The sequence below is a fragment of the Pseudorca crassidens genome, chromosome 19 (assembly GCF_039906515.1).
Source record: "Pseudorca crassidens isolate mPseCra1 chromosome 19, mPseCra1.hap1, whole genome shotgun sequence".
Lineage (NCBI taxonomy): Eukaryota > Metazoa > Chordata > Mammalia > Artiodactyla > Delphinidae > Pseudorca > Pseudorca crassidens.
The window spans coordinates 42,352,197-42,372,330 of record NC_090314.1 but is presented as its reverse complement, the minus strand read 5'-3'; the positions used below and the strand labels follow the sequence as shown (position 1 = coordinate 42,372,330).

Here is a 20,134-nt window from a genome sequence, read left to right as displayed (position 1 = left end):
ATTGGGAGCACGGAGTCTTAGCCACTGGACCACCAGGGAAGTCCCTCTCTTAAATTTTAAATACAAGGAAGGGGGTTTTCCTAATTGTAGGGGGGGTTTTTGTTTTGTTTTAGCCATCTTTATTTCAATCCTGTGACCTACATTTTCCTGTCTGCTTCCTTCCTCAAGTCTTGTTAGTGAAGGTCATTTGGGGGATTAAAAGATTCAGGACCTCCTTAGAGGGCAGGTCATATAGTAGACACTGGGGGCAAACTCTGTAGAGCCTTCATAGTCCCATTACTGTGTCGGGAAAACCTGCTTGATTGGTCCAGGGTTGTGTGGGTCCCTGAGGGAGTGAGAGTTTTCTTTGAAGGGATAGTCTAGTAATCTTCATATATGTGGTTTATACTCTTCTCATTTTCTTTATTTTTATTCTTTTGCAGTCCGAAAGGCACTTTATTATGCAGGTGGTCTGTGAAGCCACACAGTGTCCAGATACAAGGGTAAGTGAGAGGTCATGTGAAAAATTTGTCTTCTGTCTTTCCTAGGAAATGCTAACTCTAGCATAGTAGTTTGAAATGTTGGAATCTGGTGACTTCAGAAATAGGTTTGACTAATACTGTTATTAAATAAGAATTTTTCTTCACTGAATTGGAGAAGAGGGAAGAATAGTCCTTGGAAAGCTAACATGATGGAAGTTGTCACCTTCTTAAAAAAGATTTAAGGGAGAAATGGTTTTTGATCAGCCTTGCTGTTTTTTTTTTTTTTTCCCGCCACGCGGGCCTCTCACTGTTGTGGCATCTCCCACTGCGGAGCACAGGCTCCGGACGCGCAGGCTCAGCAGCCATGGCTCACGGGCCCAGCCGCTCCGCGGCATGTGGGATCTTCCCAGACTGGGGCACGACCCCACGTCCCCTGCGTCGGCAGGCGGACTCTCAACCACTGCGCCACCAGGGAAGCCCAGCCTTGCTATTTAATTGCTGTAGGTTGTTCAAGTGATTGTTTTCCATTGTAGCCGTTGAAACAGCTTTCCTATTGCAGTAACCTAAACCTTGACCCTTGAAGCCGGTGGGAGTAACATCCAGTCTGAGGGCGTTAGTGAGTTTAGTCCTGCCAGGGGTTCCACAGATATCTTTAAAGTAAAAAAGAAGGAAAAGAAATACACTTCAATTGACACTATAGATTATTAACCCATTTGAGTGAAGTGGTTATTTCCCTTTGTCAGATTGCATTGTTATTAAACTAAATAGTAAACTGTTTAATCTGATGTTTGCAAAAGGTACGAGTGGCTGCCTTACAGAATCTGGTGAAGATAATGTCCTTATATTATCAGTACATGGAGACATATATGGGTCCTGCTCTTTTTGCAGTAAGTATTTTTATTTTATGTAGTTGAGCATAGAGCTGATTGCAAAAGTCCATTATTCTTAGTTGATGTTTCGTCAGTTCTGTAATTATTTAATGTTGTGAAATCAAGGAAATTCCCTGAGTCTGCGTATTAGATTTAAGTTCATCAGCAGTGTGCCAAGAAAACTTGTGCTACCTTTGTACTAATAAGAAGAGTATATTTTAAAAATCTCTTTTTCCTACCTTTCATTTCAGACCTAGCTTTCATAAATATACATTTTTGAAACTTGAGTATCTGTGATTATAGGAGGGGTCGAACTTGAACCAGCACTTATTTGGGACCTGGGGTGTTGTGTTTTCTCTCTTAAGATCACAATTGAAGCAATGAAAAGTGATATTGATGAGGTGGCCCTACAAGGGATAGAATTCTGGTCCAATGTCTGTGATGAGGAAATGGACTTGGCCATTGAAGCTTCAGAGGTGAGCCTGGGAGAGTCCATGTGGTGGGAGAGCTGTCATTCTGACTGGGCTTTGGGACTTAACCTCTTTTGTGGATATTATTTTTCCTCTGGGAGAGCTTTATTATGACCGGGCTTAGAGGGTATCTCCATTTGTAGAGATTTGGGGTTTTCTGCTAGCCAAAGGCCCTCATGAGGGAGACAGATCAGGAATGAAGCATCTCCTGTTTTTACCAGTCAGGATTTGTTGAAAATACTAGTACTGTGAACACAAGGGGGCAGCAGGAAGTCGCATTTTAACCAGGTGACATCTGATGCTGAATTATTTTCTTTTGGAAGGCCTAATGCAAGCATGGGATGTATAATTGATAGCTTACTAACTCTGGTGAAGGAATTAGATACGGAGAAAGGGGTTAATTCTGCACTCGCAAATTCGAATTCAAGCTTTGTTTCCAACCTTGATTGTCTTTATGTCCTACAAAAAGCACAATCTTTGGCATCTTTATGTAAGCTTCATACATCTCTTCATCCAGAGGTCACTTAGTGAATAAAGAATATAATTCTTAAGGTTGCCTTGGTCCTTTAAGGTAGATTATATGTATGGCCTAAAAGAGTCTCATTGAAGTAGCCCAAAAATGAGCGCCTCCAAAGAGCACACACACTGCATGTTACCATGTGCTCCATGTATTTCTGTACAGACCTGTGGGCAGCTCTCACTGTATGCCTTTAGTATCATAGCTTGTTTGCTGCTGTCCAGAATTTGCTTTATGTTTCTCCTCAGGCAGCAGAACAAGGACGGCCCCCTGAGCACACCAGCAAGTTTTATGCCAAGGGAGCACTACAATACCTGGTTCCAATCCTCACACAGACACTAACTAAACAGGTGAGTTACCTTCCAAATCTAGCCAGGTGAGCTGTGAAGCCTTGTTAACGGTTGGTTTGCTGTGGAACAGTTGCCACGAAGGAACTCAGCAACTCTTGAACTAGTTGATGTTCTGTTATAGATGCCTCGGGAAGAGCTGAGCTGGATCAGTAAGATCCTCTAGGCTCTGAGTAGTTTTTGATCAGCCTGACAAAATAACTGTAGCAAGACTTCATGAGGGATGTGGGTTTAATGAGTAAGTAGAGAAATTATCTTATAAGAAGTGTATCTTGGTTGCCATTGTTCCCTTTCAGCTTCATGCATCACAGTTTTTCTTGGTATGGTGTTTGGAAAGATTCTTTCTGTCACCTCATCTCTTCTGGTGCATGTGAAATATTATCAAAGAGCTGGAAGTGCTTTGAGGAAACAACGCTGTAACTTTGAGCACTGCAAAATTTCTTCGTACACAGGAATGTAATTTGTTTTTAGGGAAGTACATGACTCTTAATAGAGCGATCTTGAAAGATAAATAGAGATACACTTAGTTTGAAATGGACTCGGTGTTCCCTTAAATTTTCATCTCATCTTTTAGTTTTACAGTTGTTGTTTTTCTATCTTTGACCTTAGTATTTTCACTTTTGTATATTTTTGTTGTGCTTTTCTCATTTTGGGAACAAATCATTCTTTAGGTATATAATTTTCTGAAGTTGCATAAGCAGCCTACCTTAAATTACTCTGGTGTGAACAGCCACAATAAGAAGGATATACCTTGAATTCTAGTTTCAAGGGAGATCTGAATGGAATCTTTTTTAACTTTTTACTGAAATAATAATTACTAGCACACCAGAACCACACTCCCCAGCCCCATCCCCCCAGTGTCTTCTTCCTGGTCATTAACTCCTCCCTCACCTTTCACTGCATAGATTTTGACTGATTTTGAACTTTATATAACTAGAATCAAGTAGCATATATTCTTTTGCCCTGCTTTTTACTTTATGTGTTCAAGATTCATCCTTATTGCATATAGTTGGAGTTTGTTCATCTCATTGTATAGTGCTAAGAAGTATCTTCCCTCTATCTACATCTTGTTTAACAAAGGCTGTGCTGTGATGAATCTTTGTGGAAGGGATAAAGATATAAAGGTTTTATATTTTATTTACTTCCCCAAAACTTAAGTTGTAATGATATTTGAGAGTAGTCAGAGGACCTTTTGAGTTAAAGTGATTCTTTGAACAAAAACTTAATTAATGCCACATTCTTTCACTAGGATGAAAATGATGATGACGACGACTGGAACCCCTGCAAAGCAGCTGGGGTGTGCCTCATGCTCCTGGCCACCTGCTGTGAAGATGACATTGTCCCGCATGTCCTCCCCTTCATCAAGGAACACATCAAGAACCCTGATTGGCGGTACCGGGATGCAGCAGTGATGGCTTTCGGCTGTATCTTGGAAGGACCAGAGCCCAATCAGCTCAAACCACTAGTTATACAGGTGAAGCTGAGGGAGTTTGTGGGTGGAAAGTGGGATATTTATTGTTTATTTAAACTTTTTGCTTGAAGATTTGCCTTTGTTTTTTTTATTTTTTTGCGGTACGCCGGCCTCTCACTGTTGTGGCCTCTCCCATTGCGGAGCACAGGCTCCGGACGCGCAGGCTCAGCGGCCATGGCTCACGGGCCCAGCTGCTCCGCGGCACATGGGATCTTCTCGGACCGGGGCATGAACCCGTGTCCCCTGCATCGGCAGGCGGACTCCCAACCACTGCGCCACCAGGGAAGCCCTTGCCTTTATTTTAAAAACAAAGCTGTAAATAGTTATCCACAAAGATTACTTGTGGATAGCTATTCGCTGTCAATGAGGCATAAAATATATTTCTTTTTTTATTACAAAAATCATATGACTTGAAAAATGCAGAAAAGGCCAAAAAGAAAAAGCTACCTTTAATCCCATTGCCCAGTGATAACAGTGTGCATGTATGTGCAACAGGATGGAGATTTTACTATACAAATAGTTTTAAAACTTGTTTTTTCACTAAATGCTATATCATAAACAATTCTCCATATTTTTTTTAAATTTATTTTTGGCTGCATTGGGTCTTCGTTGCTACACGTGGGCTTTCTCTAGTTGTGGTGAGCAGGGGCTACTCTTCGTTGTGGTGTGCGGGCTTCTCATTGCCGTGGCTTCTCCTGTTGTGGTGCATGGGATCTAGGCACGCAGGCTTCAGTAGTTGTGGCGCACGGGCTTAGTTGCTCCGCGATATGTGGGATCTTCCCAGACCAGGGACTGAACCCGTGTCCCCTACATTGGAAGGCGGATTCTCAACCACTGCACCATCAGGGAAGCCCAAGAGTACATTTTAATTGAGCTTAGCGTATATAGACCTCAACCGTTCAGGAATAGCTAAATGCCATCACAGCTTCATCCTGGGATCTCTGCCTGAGTAATTCAATAAAGATTGCTGCAAGTATTCATACCAAACTCTTAATAAAACTGTGTATTGGGATTTGGTGAAGAGAGGAGGACTTTTTCACTTTTCCAGTTACTTTTATTATATTGTTGGATATTTGATAAGCATGTCTTATAAAATGACAAAACCATCTTGATACTTTGAGTTAAATTCCAAACATCAGTATTTCCTCTTCTGAGGTATCAGTCAGCATGAACTTTAATCTTTGTTTTGCTTTGCCAATAACTGTTGTATTTTCAGGCTATGCCCACCTTAATTGAATTAATGAAAGACCCCAGTGTAGTTGTTCGAGACACAACTGCATGGACTGTGGGCAGAATCTGTGAACTGCTTCCCGAAGCTGCCATCAATGATGTCTACTTGACTCCCCTGCTGCAGTGTCTGATTGAGGGCCTCAGTGCTGAACCCAGAGTGGCTTCAAATGTGTGCTGGGTGAGGGATTTTCTTCCTGGTGAGATAAGGAGGTTGGCCAAGCCATTGGCAAGGAAGTAGGAGGTGTGGGAGAGAAATGGGTCTACCTCACTAGAAGGCTTTTTCTGAATAGCATCTCCTTTCTAATTTCTTCAATTAAAATGTGGGGGAGATGTGAGCTGCATGACCCAGTGGGAACTGTTGTCTCATGGTGACTGGTTCCCGAGCCATTTAGAAGAGTCATGTTAAGCCAGCGGGAAAACTATCTGGACTTGGGTTTTTTTCTTCAGTTGCTTGGGGACAAGAAATTTTGATTAAGGTAGAGAGTTGCTGGCCATGAAAAGTAACCATTGCTGAGAAGGGGGTATGAGGGAAGGAAGGTAGGCAGCTCAGTGTTGAGTCAGTATAGGCTGAATGTAGTTTGTTAGGGACCTTTGGGGTTTGGGGGAGGAAGGTAAAATAAGGAAGGAGTGGGACAAAGAGGCTTTCTGTGAATGGAAAGAGAAGAAATGAAGTGGCAGGCATTCGTGGTAGGTGAAAATACTCTGCTGCTTAGAGAGTTGTGTGTAGATTATTAGGCAGCAGAAACAAAATATAAAGAAACATACGTACATACATACGTTTATTTAATTTTAAGGGTAGCTGAACATGTTAAGTTGTCTTGAGATGACCTGGATAGGAAGAATTGAGGATTCACTGCCATTGGTTTATTCTTAGATCAGTTGGAAAGGAACTCTGCCCAAGGTATCTTAAGGGAAAATGAGGTAATCCTGGAGTGGGATTCTTTTGAAGTTTAATTAATATTTACTCTGTCTGGGTTTAAGGCTTTCTCCAGTCTGGCTGAAGCTGCTTATGAAGCTGCAGATGTAGCTGATGATCAGGAAGAACCAGCTACCTATTGCTTATCTTCTTCTTTTGAACTCATAGTTCAGAAGCTCTTGGAGACCACAGACAGGTAACTGATACTACACAGAAATGAGTGAAATGAGTGGTGTCTTTGCATCCAACTCCTTTTGCCTCTTGTGTAGGGACTGTTTAACCTAATCATAGAAACATTGCAATAGGAGAAATTAAAAGAATCCTGTTCTAGATTGTTTAAATAAGAGTGAGGAAAGAAATGTAGACTTTCGACTACCTTAGAATTGTACGGTTTATAACTAAGGTCAGAAAATAATCTCATTTCTCTACAGGTAGAGAGTAGTTGACCTAGAGAGGTGCCTTCATTTTGCAGTGTCTACAGTTAATAGGAGTATTTGATTATGGTATAAGAGAAATAGTAGCTCTCATTATGAATTTAGTTGCCATACCAGATTACTAAACACCATTTATGATATTGGGTGAGGAACTTGGCATTAAATACAGTTGTTTTATAAATGACCTTTGGAAATGTAGTTTGAAGGGGTTATAAGTTGGGGACAACCTTTAATTATTGTGATTTTGTGTAAGCTATACCTAAAGCCATGCTCAAAAGAAACCATTAGGAAGAGGGCTGGATATCAGTTCTTCATGCTTAACTAGTTCATTTCTTCATCTCGCAGATGAATGAAGACAATTGATATATCTTTTTTTTTTTTTTTTTTTCTGACCACACCACGTGGCTTGTGGGATCTTAGTTCCCCGACCAGGGGTTGAACCCCAGGTCCTTGGCAGTGAGAGTACGGAGTCCTAACCGCTGGACCGCCAGGGAATTCCCAAGTTGTCTTTTTCATAGCTACTTGTGCAGCCTCTTCAATTATCCACATGGGTTCTTCAGCATTTTTAACTATTTTTCCTACAATTTTAGCCCATTTCCAAAAGGGCCATTCTAAAGTTTAAACAGGTCTGGAAACCATATTGAACGTAGTCATTGGCTCAGAGATTGAAAATTTGGTTCCAGGCTGTATTGTGTTTGCCAAACTCAGATCAAGTCTGCAACCATATCGGTTTCTGGGTTATTTTCAGTGAGAGAGTTTCTATATTATAATGACTTCTCTGTCCTTTCTCCGTTAAGGCTTTACGATTTTTGCTGTCTGTTCCTTACAGACCTGATGGACACCAGAACAACCTGAGGAGTTCTGCATATGAATCTCTGATGGAAATTGTGAAAAACAGTGCCAAGGATTGTTACCCTGCAGTTCAGAAAACGACTCTAGTCATCATGGAACGACTACAGCAGGTGCTCCAGATGGAGGTGAGACTGAGGGCGTTCCTGGTTCCTGGTGGGAAGGGTGTGGTACTTAACACAGAGCTCTAGTTTCAAGGCTGTTCTCTTTTTTTCAGTGCTTAAGCATATATGTTCTCAGAAAGATATAAGGCTTATACAAAAATTGTTGCAACTTAAAATTGTATTGCTTGCTACAGTTTATTCATACATGTGTAACACCATGTACGTATATAAGCTTATTTACTTTCCTGCATTAGCACCAGTAAAGATTATTTAGTGGTCCTGGCAAACCCAGCAAAAATGGAAGCATTGAGGGAGTTTAAAGCCCTTTCAGAAGGTGTTTATTCAGAACATGATCTTCTTTTTCTTGTAGTCGCATATCCAGAGCACATCGGATAGGATCCAGTTCAATGACCTTCAGTCTTTACTCTGCGCAACTCTTCAGGTATGATGGTGCCTTATCACTTAATAGCTCCAGGGAAGAGAATCATATCTCAGGATGACAAGTTCATGTACACACAGAACTCTGAAGATGATGTTATAGATGATGGTGGTCAGAAGCTCTTCTCAAAAGGCCTTAGTCTGATTGATTAGGAGAGTAATTTCCCATTTTCCTTTCTTGTCTGTCCGTAAAAATGTGGTTTGTCTTTTGTACAGTGTAGGGAAGGAAACTACTCCATTTGTGATGGTCCTCCCAGCTGTGCAGCTATTTTGTATTAGCAACTTTTAGTCTGGTTTTCATTGGGTTGTCCAAGTGTAGCCCAGTCAGATTTGGTTCCCAGCTATGGTTCACTGAGCTAAAAATACAGCCTTGTGTTTTTACCATCATCTTTTGAAACAATTGCTGTTGGAAACTTTATTATAATTTATAGTATTTGGTGTTCACAGTAGACTTTTTCTGAGGAGAGACTGGGAAAATTAAACTGTTAACTCCTTGCTCGTGACTGGAGTCATGGCGTGGCTGAGGAGCTATTCCCTTTTTTATCCAAGAACAGGAAAACCTTGGAACTTGTCTAGTGCCTAGGTGGGTACTAGGTTTTAGAATTGAGTGATGCTGACTAGGTCATCTTACCTATCACTCCGTTCTCTTTTTTACTCCAAACTTTATTTTTTAAAACATGACTGTTAAGAGGTCTTTCCTGATCCAGTAACATTAGTTGAAACAAATTAAAGGGTAGGGAGGGAGGTTTGACGAATATTGAATTGGGAAAAGTCAGATGGGTTTCAGTTTATCAAGATAGTTTCTTGACCATCATCTGTAAATGGGTTAGGCTATAGAAAGGGTTGCTCTTTTGTTTTATGAGTAAGAACTCTAATATGACGTGTCCTTATTCAAAGCTGAAATAATTTAACTGCCATTCCAGTACAACTAGATTATGGAGGCTGCTGACAAGGATTTGTCAGACTTAAATAAAACACAGAGGAGATGACTTTTTGCACTATGGAAGATCATCTTGTATTTGTTCTGAATTGGGAAATAGATGAGATATTTAAATGTATGTTTCATTGTAGATGAGTTGCACTGTCAAAACTTCTGAGCATAAAAAGCCTCCCCCCCCCCCGCCAAAAAAAAAAAAAAGAATTCTAGGGACTTAATTGATTTAAAAAAAAAAGTATGGTGTTCTGATTGAAGGGTTTGGCATCAACAGATTCTGAACTCTTATTCATTTCACAGAATGTTCTCCGGAAAGTGCAACATCAAGATGCTTTGCAGATCTCTGATGTGGTCATGGCTTCCCTGTTAAGGATGTTCCAAAGCACAGCTGGGTCTGGGGGAGTGCAAGAGGATGCCCTAATGGCAGTTAGCACACTGGTGGAAGGTCAGTGAGCCAAAATTGGGCAGGGAATGTCTTTAGAATGCAAGAGTATCAATGGCCATGAAGAATTTTTGACTGCAAAAAAGCATAGTCCCGTCTTCTCACTTATTGGGGTATTGAGTCAGTTCAGAGCTGGATTGAACATAAGTGTAAATTTGTGTATAACTGCCTTGCCACTCTCCTTGAAGTGAATGGGGAGCCAATTTGCAACTCAGATTGGCAACCTTTCTGGGGGTGGAGGGAACTGTTACCTACCTCAAATTCATCAGGTTCTTCTTTCCCCTAAAGTCTACTTGCTTTATTGAGGTTTGGCTCCTGTAAAGCATGGAGGAAGTAAAGGTTTCTATTTTCTTTCCTGGCACTTGGTGCCTTCTGGTTTGGGTTGTAATGCTTTGGATTCAGGTTGACGCAATATGGTGCCTGGTATGGAATGGAATGAAACATCAAGTTCTAGGAATTAATTGATTTTCTGGGTGTTACATGTCTAACTATGCAGAATTGCTTTGGGGAAGCCATATCTGACTTAAGGCTCCTTGAAAGGCCATTAAAAGCACATTAAAGAGCACTTCAGAAACCTGGAATGCTTCTTCAGTGGTGGTTTGTAAGGTGTATTTTTTTTTTTTTTTTAAGAATTATTTATTTATTTATTTATTTTATTGGCTGCGTTAGGTCTTCGTTGATGCACGTGGGCCCCTCCCCAGCTGCGGCAAGCGGGGGCCAGTCCTCGCTGCGGCGTGGGCTTCCCACTGCAATGGCCTCTCCTGCTTCAGAGCACGGGCTCTGCAGTGAGGCGCGTAGGCCCAGCAGCTGTGGCTCACGGGCCCAGCCACTTCACGGCATATGGGATCCTCCCGGACCAGGGCCCAAACCCATGTCCCCCGCACTGGCAGGCAGATTCCCAGCCACTGCGCCACCAGGGAAGCCCTGTAAGGTGTATTATTAAGGCAGACCCATTTCTAGCATAAGGAGCCTATGTGCAACTGGTCTGGCAACATGTGATTACCCTGGCAGGGCACAGAAGTTGATTTTGGTTCCTGGAGTGGCTGATTTGGATATGAAACCCAGACAGCTTTTCTTGACTGGCTTATTAAGTAAGTCCTTGATGGAATTGGCTAGAGACCAAGCTGGCTTCCAGGAGTTCCCTGGTGGTCTCAGGTTCAATCCCTGGTTGGAACTGAGATCCCACAAGCTGCCCGGCGAGGCCAAAAAAATAGCTGGCTTCCAAAGAGGACATGTTATAATCAGATGAAGAGATGGACAAGAGGCAATATCACTAGCTCAGGCAATTCATAATTAACCTTGGCATTCCTTGAGGGCCATACCACTTGGTAGTTTCAGCCAGAGTGAAATCCCACTCTTTGGAGATTTGGCATTATCTCCAGGGTATAAGAGTTAGGCCCTTTTAGCAGTTATGAATTTGGCTTGTCCAAGGCAGCCCTAAGTCTTTGTGATAGAATCTGTAATTAACTCACCTTCTACCTAACTTTTGACTGGAGTGCATACATTTTGGGAGAGCTAGGATGGTTATTTTTGTTCTCTTCTGTGATATCCTGTGGTGCTAATAGTTTGTTTCTTTACAGTGTTGGGTGGTGAATTCTTAAAGTACATGGAGGCCTTTAAACCCTTCCTGGGCATTGGATTGAAAAATTATGCTGAGTACCAGGTAAGCTGTGCTTTTCACAATAATACATTTATATTCTCATTTATACTTGGTAGTCATTGTAGTACAGAAGTCTGGATCCTGTAGCCCAGCTAGTATTTCCCTGTGTATCACCCCAAGGGTTGAGCTACTTTGTTGCCCTGAGTGTCTGAACTAGAAATAGTCAGTGGAGGACAGGATATTAGACACATCAGAGTAGCACCCTAAGAAGGAGTTTTGTTTTGTTTTGTTTTCAGTAAACCATCCGCCTCTGCCACCACCATCCCTGGTGAATATTGTCTTTTCTGTCCTTTCTTAATGATAGATTAGATAGTCCTAGTTCTCTTCCTGCCATATTGGTTGTTAAAAAATGGACTAATGTGAGAGAGGAAGGGTCTTTTCTTCTTTGACTCTAGGTTCAAGTGATAAAGGACCAGTAGCTAGGTAAAAAATCATGCCTTACCCCTGCAGGCAGGCTTTTCTGTTCTAGAGGTCATTTTCTTGATTCTTGGCAGGTTTGTTTGGCGGCTGTGGGCTTAGTGGGAGACTTATGCCGTGCCCTGCAATCCAACATCTTACCTTTCTGTGATGAGGTGATGCAGCTCTTACTGGAGAACTTGGGGGTGAGTGTCTATACACACAATCTAATTTACCATTGGTTAGAAAGATAGTTAAACATCAAGATCCATGACAGGGAATGTATATGTCCCAGAATGTTGGCTGTGGGCTTATGAAGGGAATTGTTCATTTTCGCAAGATGATTCTAACCTAAGAATGTGAAGTTAATTAAAGGAACGCATGGTCAATGCATGGAACTTGAGTGGGGCAGGTGGGGACCAGTAAAGTACAAAGGAAAAGTAAATATATAATCTCTCTATCTAGAGGTAAGCATTGCTAATTTTTGTGTATGTTCCTTAAGGTCTATACCAAACATATCAGTAGTTGGTTATTTTAAAAAGCTTTTTGAATCTTTGGACAGAACTAAATTTTTTTTTTTCTCCTTGTCAGAATGAAAATGTCCACAGGTCTGTGAAGCCACAGATTCTGTCAGTGTTTGGTGATATTGCCCTTGCTATTGGTGGAGAGTTTAAAAAATATCTAGAGGTTGTATTGAATACTCTTCAGCAGGCCTCCCAAGCCCAGGTGGACAAGGTAAGTTTAAAGCTATCTTTAAGTCCAGCCCTGACTGGAGGAGCAGGACTTTTGACAAATATTACAAATAAAGGCCATCGATATGATGGAGATTCTGTTCTTTTTCTCTTACAGTCAGACTATGACATGGTGGATTATCTGAATGAGCTAAGGGAAGGCTGCTTGGAAGCCTATACTGGAATTGTCCAGGGATTGAAGGGAGACCAGGAGAACGTACACCGTTGAGTATACAACCCAGTTGACTTAGTCCAGTGTGCACTTAGCCAAATGGGCTGTGTGTTCATTGTGTAGTTTACTTGTAAACTAACACCTATTGCTTAAAAGAAGAGGAGAAGGAGGAACAGTGCTCTAATGAAGGGAGTAGCTTTGAGGGAGGATACAGACTCTTCTGATCCCTGCTTCTTCAGCTACCTTGCTTCACATTTCTTGAGCATTGCAAGGGATGGGATCCAGCAAGGCTGTTGCTGCTGTTTGCATATGTGCCAACACTGAGTGGGACTCCCCTAACCCCCACCATGCATCTGAATTGAAGGATTGGGGGCATTAGATTTCCTCTATCAACTGATGTTTTTGTTATTGATTGGGGAAATATTTGTACTTCACTCCTTTGATATTACAGGCTTAGAGGAAAGGTTCCATTTGTGTTTCTACAGATATATATATATCTGCTTATAAGAATAGGAGTATCTGCCTCTTCTGTTGACTTGAAGAATGACATCTTAATCTGAGGAAGAACAATTTGGTATAACTGTATGCAACTAGTTCTCCAGCCCAAAACCTGCGTGATGGGAGTAGAGTATTTGGGAATTTTGAAACAGGGTGTAAACAGGGTATATAGTCCTGCCAAATGTGGGACAGCCTCATCAGACCTCTTTCTTTTATAGCGGATGTGATGCTGGTACAACCCAGAGTAGAATTTATTCTGTCTTTCATTGACCACATTGCTGGAGATGAGGATCATACAGACGGAGTAGTGGCTTGTGCTGCTGGACTGATCGGGTAGGTTATACCCTGCTTCTGATAGCTGAATAGAATGTGTCCGGAAAATGAGAAGACGTGTAGTGAAGAATATTGAGAGTAGCCTGGATGGCAATTACCCACCTTTTTGGTACAGAGGGGATTTCTTTCTTTAATAGAACCCATCATGTCCTGTTTTGAGTTCTCAGATAATAATTCATTCCAGAATTTAGCTCTAATCTCATTTCAGACCCTCCAGATTTCTAATTTCTCCCCACCAAACTCTTATGAAGTGAGCTCTCAGAGATTATAGAAGCAGCATCAGATCTATGTCCATCCCCTATTCTGATGTTGGTCAACAAATTGCCTGTTTAGCCTCCTCTACTGAGGGTTTCTGAGGTATCATTAGAAGAAAGAACATTGGTTTTGAGCAGCTCAAAGACCTGGAGTCTAGTTCTCATTTTACCATGAATTAGCTGTGGAACCTTGGGTAAGTTATTCTACTTTTTTAGACCTCATTTTTTTAATCTGTTGAGGGCAGGTGTTAGACTTACTTATCTTTAAATTTTCTTCCAGCTTTAAAAAGTAGGTAAATACCAAGAAACCCATAGCTAGCTTAGCACTGGTTCGGAAGGTTCTAAACAAGATCTTGTTGTAGGGCCAGGAGCCCATTTTCAGGTGTGTTTACTTTGCACAGGGACTTGTGTACAGCATTTGGGAAGGATGTACTGAAATTAGTAGAAGCTAGGCCAATGATCCATGAACTGTTAACTGAAGGACGGAGATCGAAGACTAACAAAGCAAAAACCCTTGCTACATGGGCAACAAAAGAACTGAGGAAACTGAAGAACCAAGCTTGGTAAGAGCTTGTCTCCTCTGCCCTCTTTCTTCTTCTTTCTTGGGGAGGAGGTACATTTTCTTTAGACTGTTCTGACAAGGGCTTTCTTTAGGTGTTTTGTACTCTTTCCCATATAGTGCTTCTGAGCCAGGCCTTTGTTCCTCAGCCTTGTACTAGTGGAAGGGTCAGGCAGCCAATCTTTCCTTGAGCCACGTTTTTGGTTCCTCATGGTGATAAAGAACAGAAATTACATAACTAGAATTCACTGAAGTCCCCAAATCATTTTGGACCTTAATAAAGTCATCGATAATGGCATTTTCCCAAAATTCTCTTTCTACTCTGTATTTCTTTCCTCATGTTCTTTTATTTCTTTACTGCAGTGCTTTGAGACATTGCTTTCTTTTACAGAAGATATCCAAAGTCGGAGTTGTCTGACCTCTGCTTTGAAATGTAGTTTTAATTTATTTTCCTCTCACTTAGTGAGTTATCTTACACCACAGATCTCAGTAAAATTGGCTATTTTGAGTTTTATCTTTTCAGTTTCCTACCCTTCATAAGTGCTAATGATTGAAAAGTTGACAAATTCCATTCAGGTCTATAAGCACTTAATTGTAGGAATCAGAGAGGTGTTTGGCTCTACTGGCTATATGGGATTTCAAAAATTGACCTTTTTTCCAATCTGTTTTTAGATCTGTTACCATTGGGATGATAACCTGAGACCCCCACTGGAAATCTCCAATCTTTTGAAAAACCCGGAAGTGAGGAGTGTGCACGGATGCTGAATGTTTGGGAATGAGAGGATGAGTGAGTGAGGCTTGAAAACACACCACACTGAAAATCCTGCCACAGCAGCAGCTGCAGCCATCAACAGCAGCGCTGCTGGTGAGCTAAGTAATCACTGACTTCGTAGAAAACCATAATGTCGGCCATCTTGGAAAAGAGAAAAATGGTGGATTTACTTTAAAAAAAAAAGAAAGCTCTCTCTTCCCAGGAGAGGCTAGAACTAGCTTTTCTGTCTTTTGGCCGGTGCCGAGTGGAATGACTAGTTTGGGGGAGAGGAGGAGGGACTGGGTTCAGCTGTGGTGCTTTGTTGTAAAAGGCATCCTGGCCTTTGCTACTGATGAGAAAGATGGAGCCTGGGTCTCAAGCCCACCTTTGGTGTACCTTTGCCACGTGGTACTGGTACTGTATGCGTGCTGGCTGAAAGGAGGGTGAGGGATTCTTTACAGTCTGAGAATGAGTGTGTGTGAGTGAGGCGGTATCCACATTCTCAACTTCAAGTCATTGCAGTTTCTTTTTCCCAGAAAAAAAGAGGTTAGGATGTTGCATTTCATGAAACTAACTGAAGTTCTGTCTACTGATGCAGCACAAGAGATATAAGACGAAAAAAAAGGAAAGACGCTCTTAGGTTTTGTTTTTTGGGTTTTTTTCTTTTTTTTTTTTTTTTTTTAATTCTAGGGAAAACACTGACGAATGGTCAGAGCTCCCACCCTGATCTTTTCATCAAGGCGCCTTTCCTAATAATATGGTTCAACTGTGAATGTAGAAGTGGGGTGGGGGGGAACTCTGGAGTTAGAGGATATAGAAAAAATAAAAATACAGTTGTTACAAATAAAGAATGCAGACTTCGAAAACAAAAGAAAGCCACAACCCAACAAACCAAAATTTAAATGCTCATAATTGGCAGCACAAAAGAAAAGTTCTCTCCTGACATGTATCTTGGCAGTCTGAACGCCCCCAGAAAATTGTGCCAAAGAGTTTAGAAAATAAACATACCATAAAAGTAAACACAAACAGCAAATTTCAGGTAACTATTTTGGATTGCAAACAAGGATAAATTTAATGTTTAAACAATCTGATAAAATAACCATTTGGAAACTGCTTGGCCTTCTGTTCTCTTTTATTTGATTGATTATAATGCGGTATTGGTCTCTTGCTGCACTTCAAAACCAAGTAAAACAAAGGAATATATATGTGTGTATATATATATACACATATATATATATGCTAGAACTCTTGTGATGAAAATGGCACTTGAAAAAGGTTATATTTTTCCACTGAAGTTGAAGATTAATAAAATGGTGTCAAAACATTCCCCTGGTCACACGCTGTAATATTTTTTTTAAAGTGTGATGTGCTATGATGATAAATCAGACTTAATTATTTTCCCTTTTACAAGGAAACAGGGCACCCTGAATTTTGGTTTTAGACTTTTTCAGCAATAAGGAGGGATGTTGGTAAGCTTTGATCCCCTTTTGGGTCTGCAGTTATTAGGAGTTTTTGCTGGCATTTTGAATATGCTGCTTTCAAAAGCACCAAGAAAGATTTTTAAATTGCTTCCAGGTATTTGGAGGATTAAAAAGACCTTAATTTCCCACTTTCATTTCCATTCTAGCAAAAAATATGGGCTTACATGTTTCTCTTTGCCAACTCCCTGTTCAAGCCTTCCATTCATAAGCGGGATTGGCTCAGTTTTGCCCATCCATACGGCAGCATCTCTAATAGCTCTTGTACAGGGTATCAGATATTGTGCCTTTTGGTGCCAGGTTCAAAGTCAAGTGCCGATCTATGAACCAGTGTACAAAAAAAAAAATCCAGGTGTTTGAAGGAAAGACACTCCATTGTGAATAAAGAGCTCACACCAGCTCCTGAGCCCTCTGAAGAGACCTGGCCCTATAATGCCTTGTTTAAATTTTAGTTGTTCTTGAGGGAAAGGGTGATATACTAACCATTCCTGATAAGGGTTGGTCAGGGCTTAGGGAGGGGGCAGGAATATTGGGGAGAAAAAAAAATCTGATCATTCCTCAGTGCTACCCATTTCTGTCCTATGTGGGCTGCTTAGCTAGACAGCAGGAGAATAAAGTACACCGAGAACCATAATGAAAACAAAACCCGTGTGTTTTGTCATGTTTTGTTCCAGGGAAGCAGTTGACAAGTGCTGTTATTAATGCTTTCTCCCAGATCCACTCAGTGATGGAGAGGAGGAAAATGGGCTGGTTGGACTGTGGTCTTGGTGCCTCGCAGTTACGCTGCACTGGTGATGCATTTATTGCCCTCTTTTCTAGTTACCTTTGGCTAGTGGGTCTTCCCACTAGGTATTTGTCCTTAATTGTGCCACCTGAGGCAGATGGGTGCAAAATGCATTCTGCCCCTCACTGTCCGGGCCTTCCCCACTCTAGTCTTGGCACATTCCTTCAAGAGTGTAGTTACCGTCTGGTAAGATGGCAGTGCAAATGTGAAGAAAATAGGCATCGGGCTCGGCTTTGGTCTGCCACGAGTGGCAGCTGCCTGTATCAATTACAATTACATTTATTAATTTTGCTTTTCATTTTCCCAGTTCCCCTTAGCTCCCCTGTTGAAATGTTGAGATTTTGGCTGTCAGAGGCAACTGCAACATTGCCTTACGGACTTGTGGAGGAGGGGAGCTGCTCAGTGTAGTGTTTTCATTTTCAGAACCAAGTAATCTAGTCACTCATATATAAGAAACGTGTCAGTCCAACTTTAAGGAAAACATCCAAATCCAAGCTCCATCATCAGATTTTGACAGCGTCTTGGATTTTGAAACAACTTCAGTCTGTAATTGGCACTCAGAATGCCCTTGGCATGCCAGTCTGTGATGGCAGTAAAGACCTGTTAAAACACTTGAGCCCAACTTTATTAACCAAAACTGATAACACCACCTTTATCTTCTAAATAAAGTCCGCTTTATTTTTATTTTCAACATTTTGCCGCTTCATTTTTGGTTCCAGACGGTGTCACCTCCTTGGAGGTGAAATGAGTTGTTTGAAAGAAGCTGGTGCGTGTGGTGATAGATGTGTGAGTTGGGGAGAGGAAGGACACATCTGTCTCAAAAATTAGCTCTGCGTAGTACAATGGGATATGAATGAAAGTTTTCTACAAATGAGGTAGTGAAAAATGACTACGTGGAGGAGGTTTCCTGTCCAGAGAGATCTGAAGCTGCTGGAGATTGTCCTCTGTCTTGTGCATATTTTGCAGGCTAATGATCTCGTCTATTTAATGGCTTATCCAAAGGTTGGATTTTTACTTAGTTTGCAGCGTGTATTTAATTTCTGCTTCCACTTTTCCCCCCCTAGAGACTTGTAGAGGCTAGAACACTGACTTGAGATTAAGAAACTGGGTCCTTTCCTTCACCTGCTGCTTGTTAGTGCAGCGAGACGCCTGCAGGCTACTTTATGAAAAAATGCACTTTCTTAGTTTATGTTGGGCAAGTAAAATGAGGGCAGACCTTCATTTTCCTACCTTAGCCTCCATGTGGCCTTTCACCATTTCTAATTGCACACCCCTGCAGTAAGGAATTTTTGATCATGCGTACCCCCATGTGTTGATAAATTATATACCTGTACTACTGTACCCATATATTGTGTAACAAGGCACAAAAATAGATAATTAAAAAGCAATTATATGAAAAATAAATATAAATAGGAGTTCTAATATTTTCTTTCTGTACCCAGATTTGGAGATTACTGGGTTATAGAGGGTAACTTGTAATTCTTGATTAGACTGCGTTAAATATTTCTCCATTGAAGGTATACTTAGAGGAAAGAATGGTATTGGTTCATTATCAAATGGTAAGGAAGAACTGCTTCTCCTAAGAATTTTTTTTCCAGCAGCCCTCCAGGTCATTCCCCGTTCCCATATACCCGCCTCCTCAACAAACACTGAAAAAGTACATACAGTACAAGGCTACAGTTCCACCTGGCCTCATCAAGGATTCCAGCTTGACCTGTCTGATGTGAAAAAACAGTAAACACTGAAAAGATTTTATGTTTATTATATCTTAATTCCCACAGCAACCTTAACAGAGTTCTGTATAGGGGAATATATAGGAATGAGGAGCAGAAAGATTAATTTATCAGACCAAGGTCACATGGAGCTCGAATTCAAACCCAGTTCTGTCATACCAAAACCCAAGCTTTCGTCAACATCTGTCCTGGGCAGATGCTGTCGGCATCTTAGTAATACGAAACAAGGGTCCATGCCGTACGTATTTATGCTGTGCCATGCATTTCCTCCACAACACTGTCCAAAGGTATATTTGTTGCTTATTTATTGCCAGTTTTCCCAACTATAATGAAAGCTCCCAAATTTGGTGACCTTGACTGTCTTTCCCCAGCTTAGAGCAGTGCCTGACATACAGTAGACCCTCAGTAAGTATTTGTTGAACTAATGACATGTCAGTACAGTTCAGGGAGTTTCTGAAATGGCATCACTTAGCCTTTGAGGGGCAGAACATCCAGAAACCTGGGAATGGCAGAGCCTCAAGACACTTGGGCACCTAACTCTTACCCTCGTTTGCTGGATGACTTCAGGCTAGCCTCTTAACCTTGGGTTAACTGGAGGAATGGGAATAGGATTAATCAATAATTAGACGTACAGTGTTGATTTTATGCATTACCAGATGCCAGGCTTGTAATAAGCATCTTATATAGGATAATGAAAGTAACCCTCATCAACCTTTTAACAAGAGCACCATTTTAGTCCCAGTTGACAGATGAGGGAGGAGAAGCACAGAAGGGGCAAGAATCTTGCCAAAATCACGTGGGCTAGCCAAGCAGTCCCGACTCCATAGGCTGTGCTTGTCCTGCTGGGCTGCTGCATACTGTGTGCTATGCAGGGTTAGAGGATGAGCAGATGAGCCTCTGCTCCCAGCAAGCTTCCAGGTAACAAGCAGGGAGAGCCCTGGATGAAGGGGCTTTGGAATTAAATGGCAAAGTCATTTTGCGGTAATTCTATAGTGACGTCCATTGTTAACCTTTGTCAACTATCAGACTCAATTCAAGGATTGGTGGGAGGTGGCATACTTCCCTAAAGCCAACTTTCCTCCCAACTGGGATTTGAATCATCTCCCTGCACTTCTGCTTCATCTTCCCTCTGAGCTAGAAGCTTTTGGGAACCAGGGCTGGGGGGCAGGGTGGATGTTGGTGCCTAGTGGCCCAAAAGGCCACAGGCTGCTGAGTAAGCTCCATGTCTGAATTACCCCTGCGCTGTCAGCCGACCCTGAGCAGTGCAGTGCGGGTAGGAGGCCTGAACTGTTTCATCTCACAG

General features: G+C 41.6%; 1 protein-coding gene and 1 long non-coding RNA gene across 2 annotated transcripts in view; one reads left to right on the top strand and one right to left on the bottom strand.

Moving 5' to 3' along the window:
- KPNB1 (karyopherin subunit beta 1) overlaps nt 1–15,949 on the top strand; it is a 23,855-nt gene extending 7,906 nt beyond the window's left edge. Inside the window, exons 6-22 of the mRNA XM_067717014.1 lie at nt 423–482; nt 1,259–1,348; nt 1,696–1,806; nt 2,566–2,667; nt 3,914–4,138; nt 5,352–5,543; nt 6,347–6,477; nt 7,545–7,692; nt 8,039–8,110; nt 9,341–9,485; nt 11,063–11,145; nt 11,637–11,744; nt 12,130–12,273; nt 12,388–12,493; nt 13,158–13,272; nt 13,928–14,089; nt 14,758–15,949. Of these exons, the coding sequence (XP_067573115.1) occupies nt 423–482; nt 1,259–1,348; nt 1,696–1,806; nt 2,566–2,667; nt 3,914–4,138; nt 5,352–5,543; nt 6,347–6,477; nt 7,545–7,692; nt 8,039–8,110; nt 9,341–9,485; nt 11,063–11,145; nt 11,637–11,744; nt 12,130–12,273; nt 12,388–12,493; nt 13,158–13,272; nt 13,928–14,089; nt 14,758 (1,995 nt within the window). The 3' untranslated portion in view covers nt 14,759–15,949. The remainder of the gene's footprint in view (nt 1–422; nt 483–1,258; nt 1,349–1,695; nt 1,807–2,565; nt 2,668–3,913; nt 4,139–5,351; nt 5,544–6,346; nt 6,478–7,544; nt 7,693–8,038; nt 8,111–9,340; nt 9,486–11,062; nt 11,146–11,636; nt 11,745–12,129; nt 12,274–12,387; nt 12,494–13,157; nt 13,273–13,927; nt 14,090–14,757) is intronic.
- Nucleotides 15,478–20,134, bottom strand: part of LOC137212894 (uncharacterized) — a 10,871-nt gene continuing 6,214 nt past the window's right edge. The window contains exon 4 of the long non-coding RNA XR_010937687.1: nt 15,478–19,781. This is a non-coding gene — a long non-coding RNA (uncharacterized lncRNA). The remainder of the gene's footprint in view (nt 19,782–20,134) is intronic.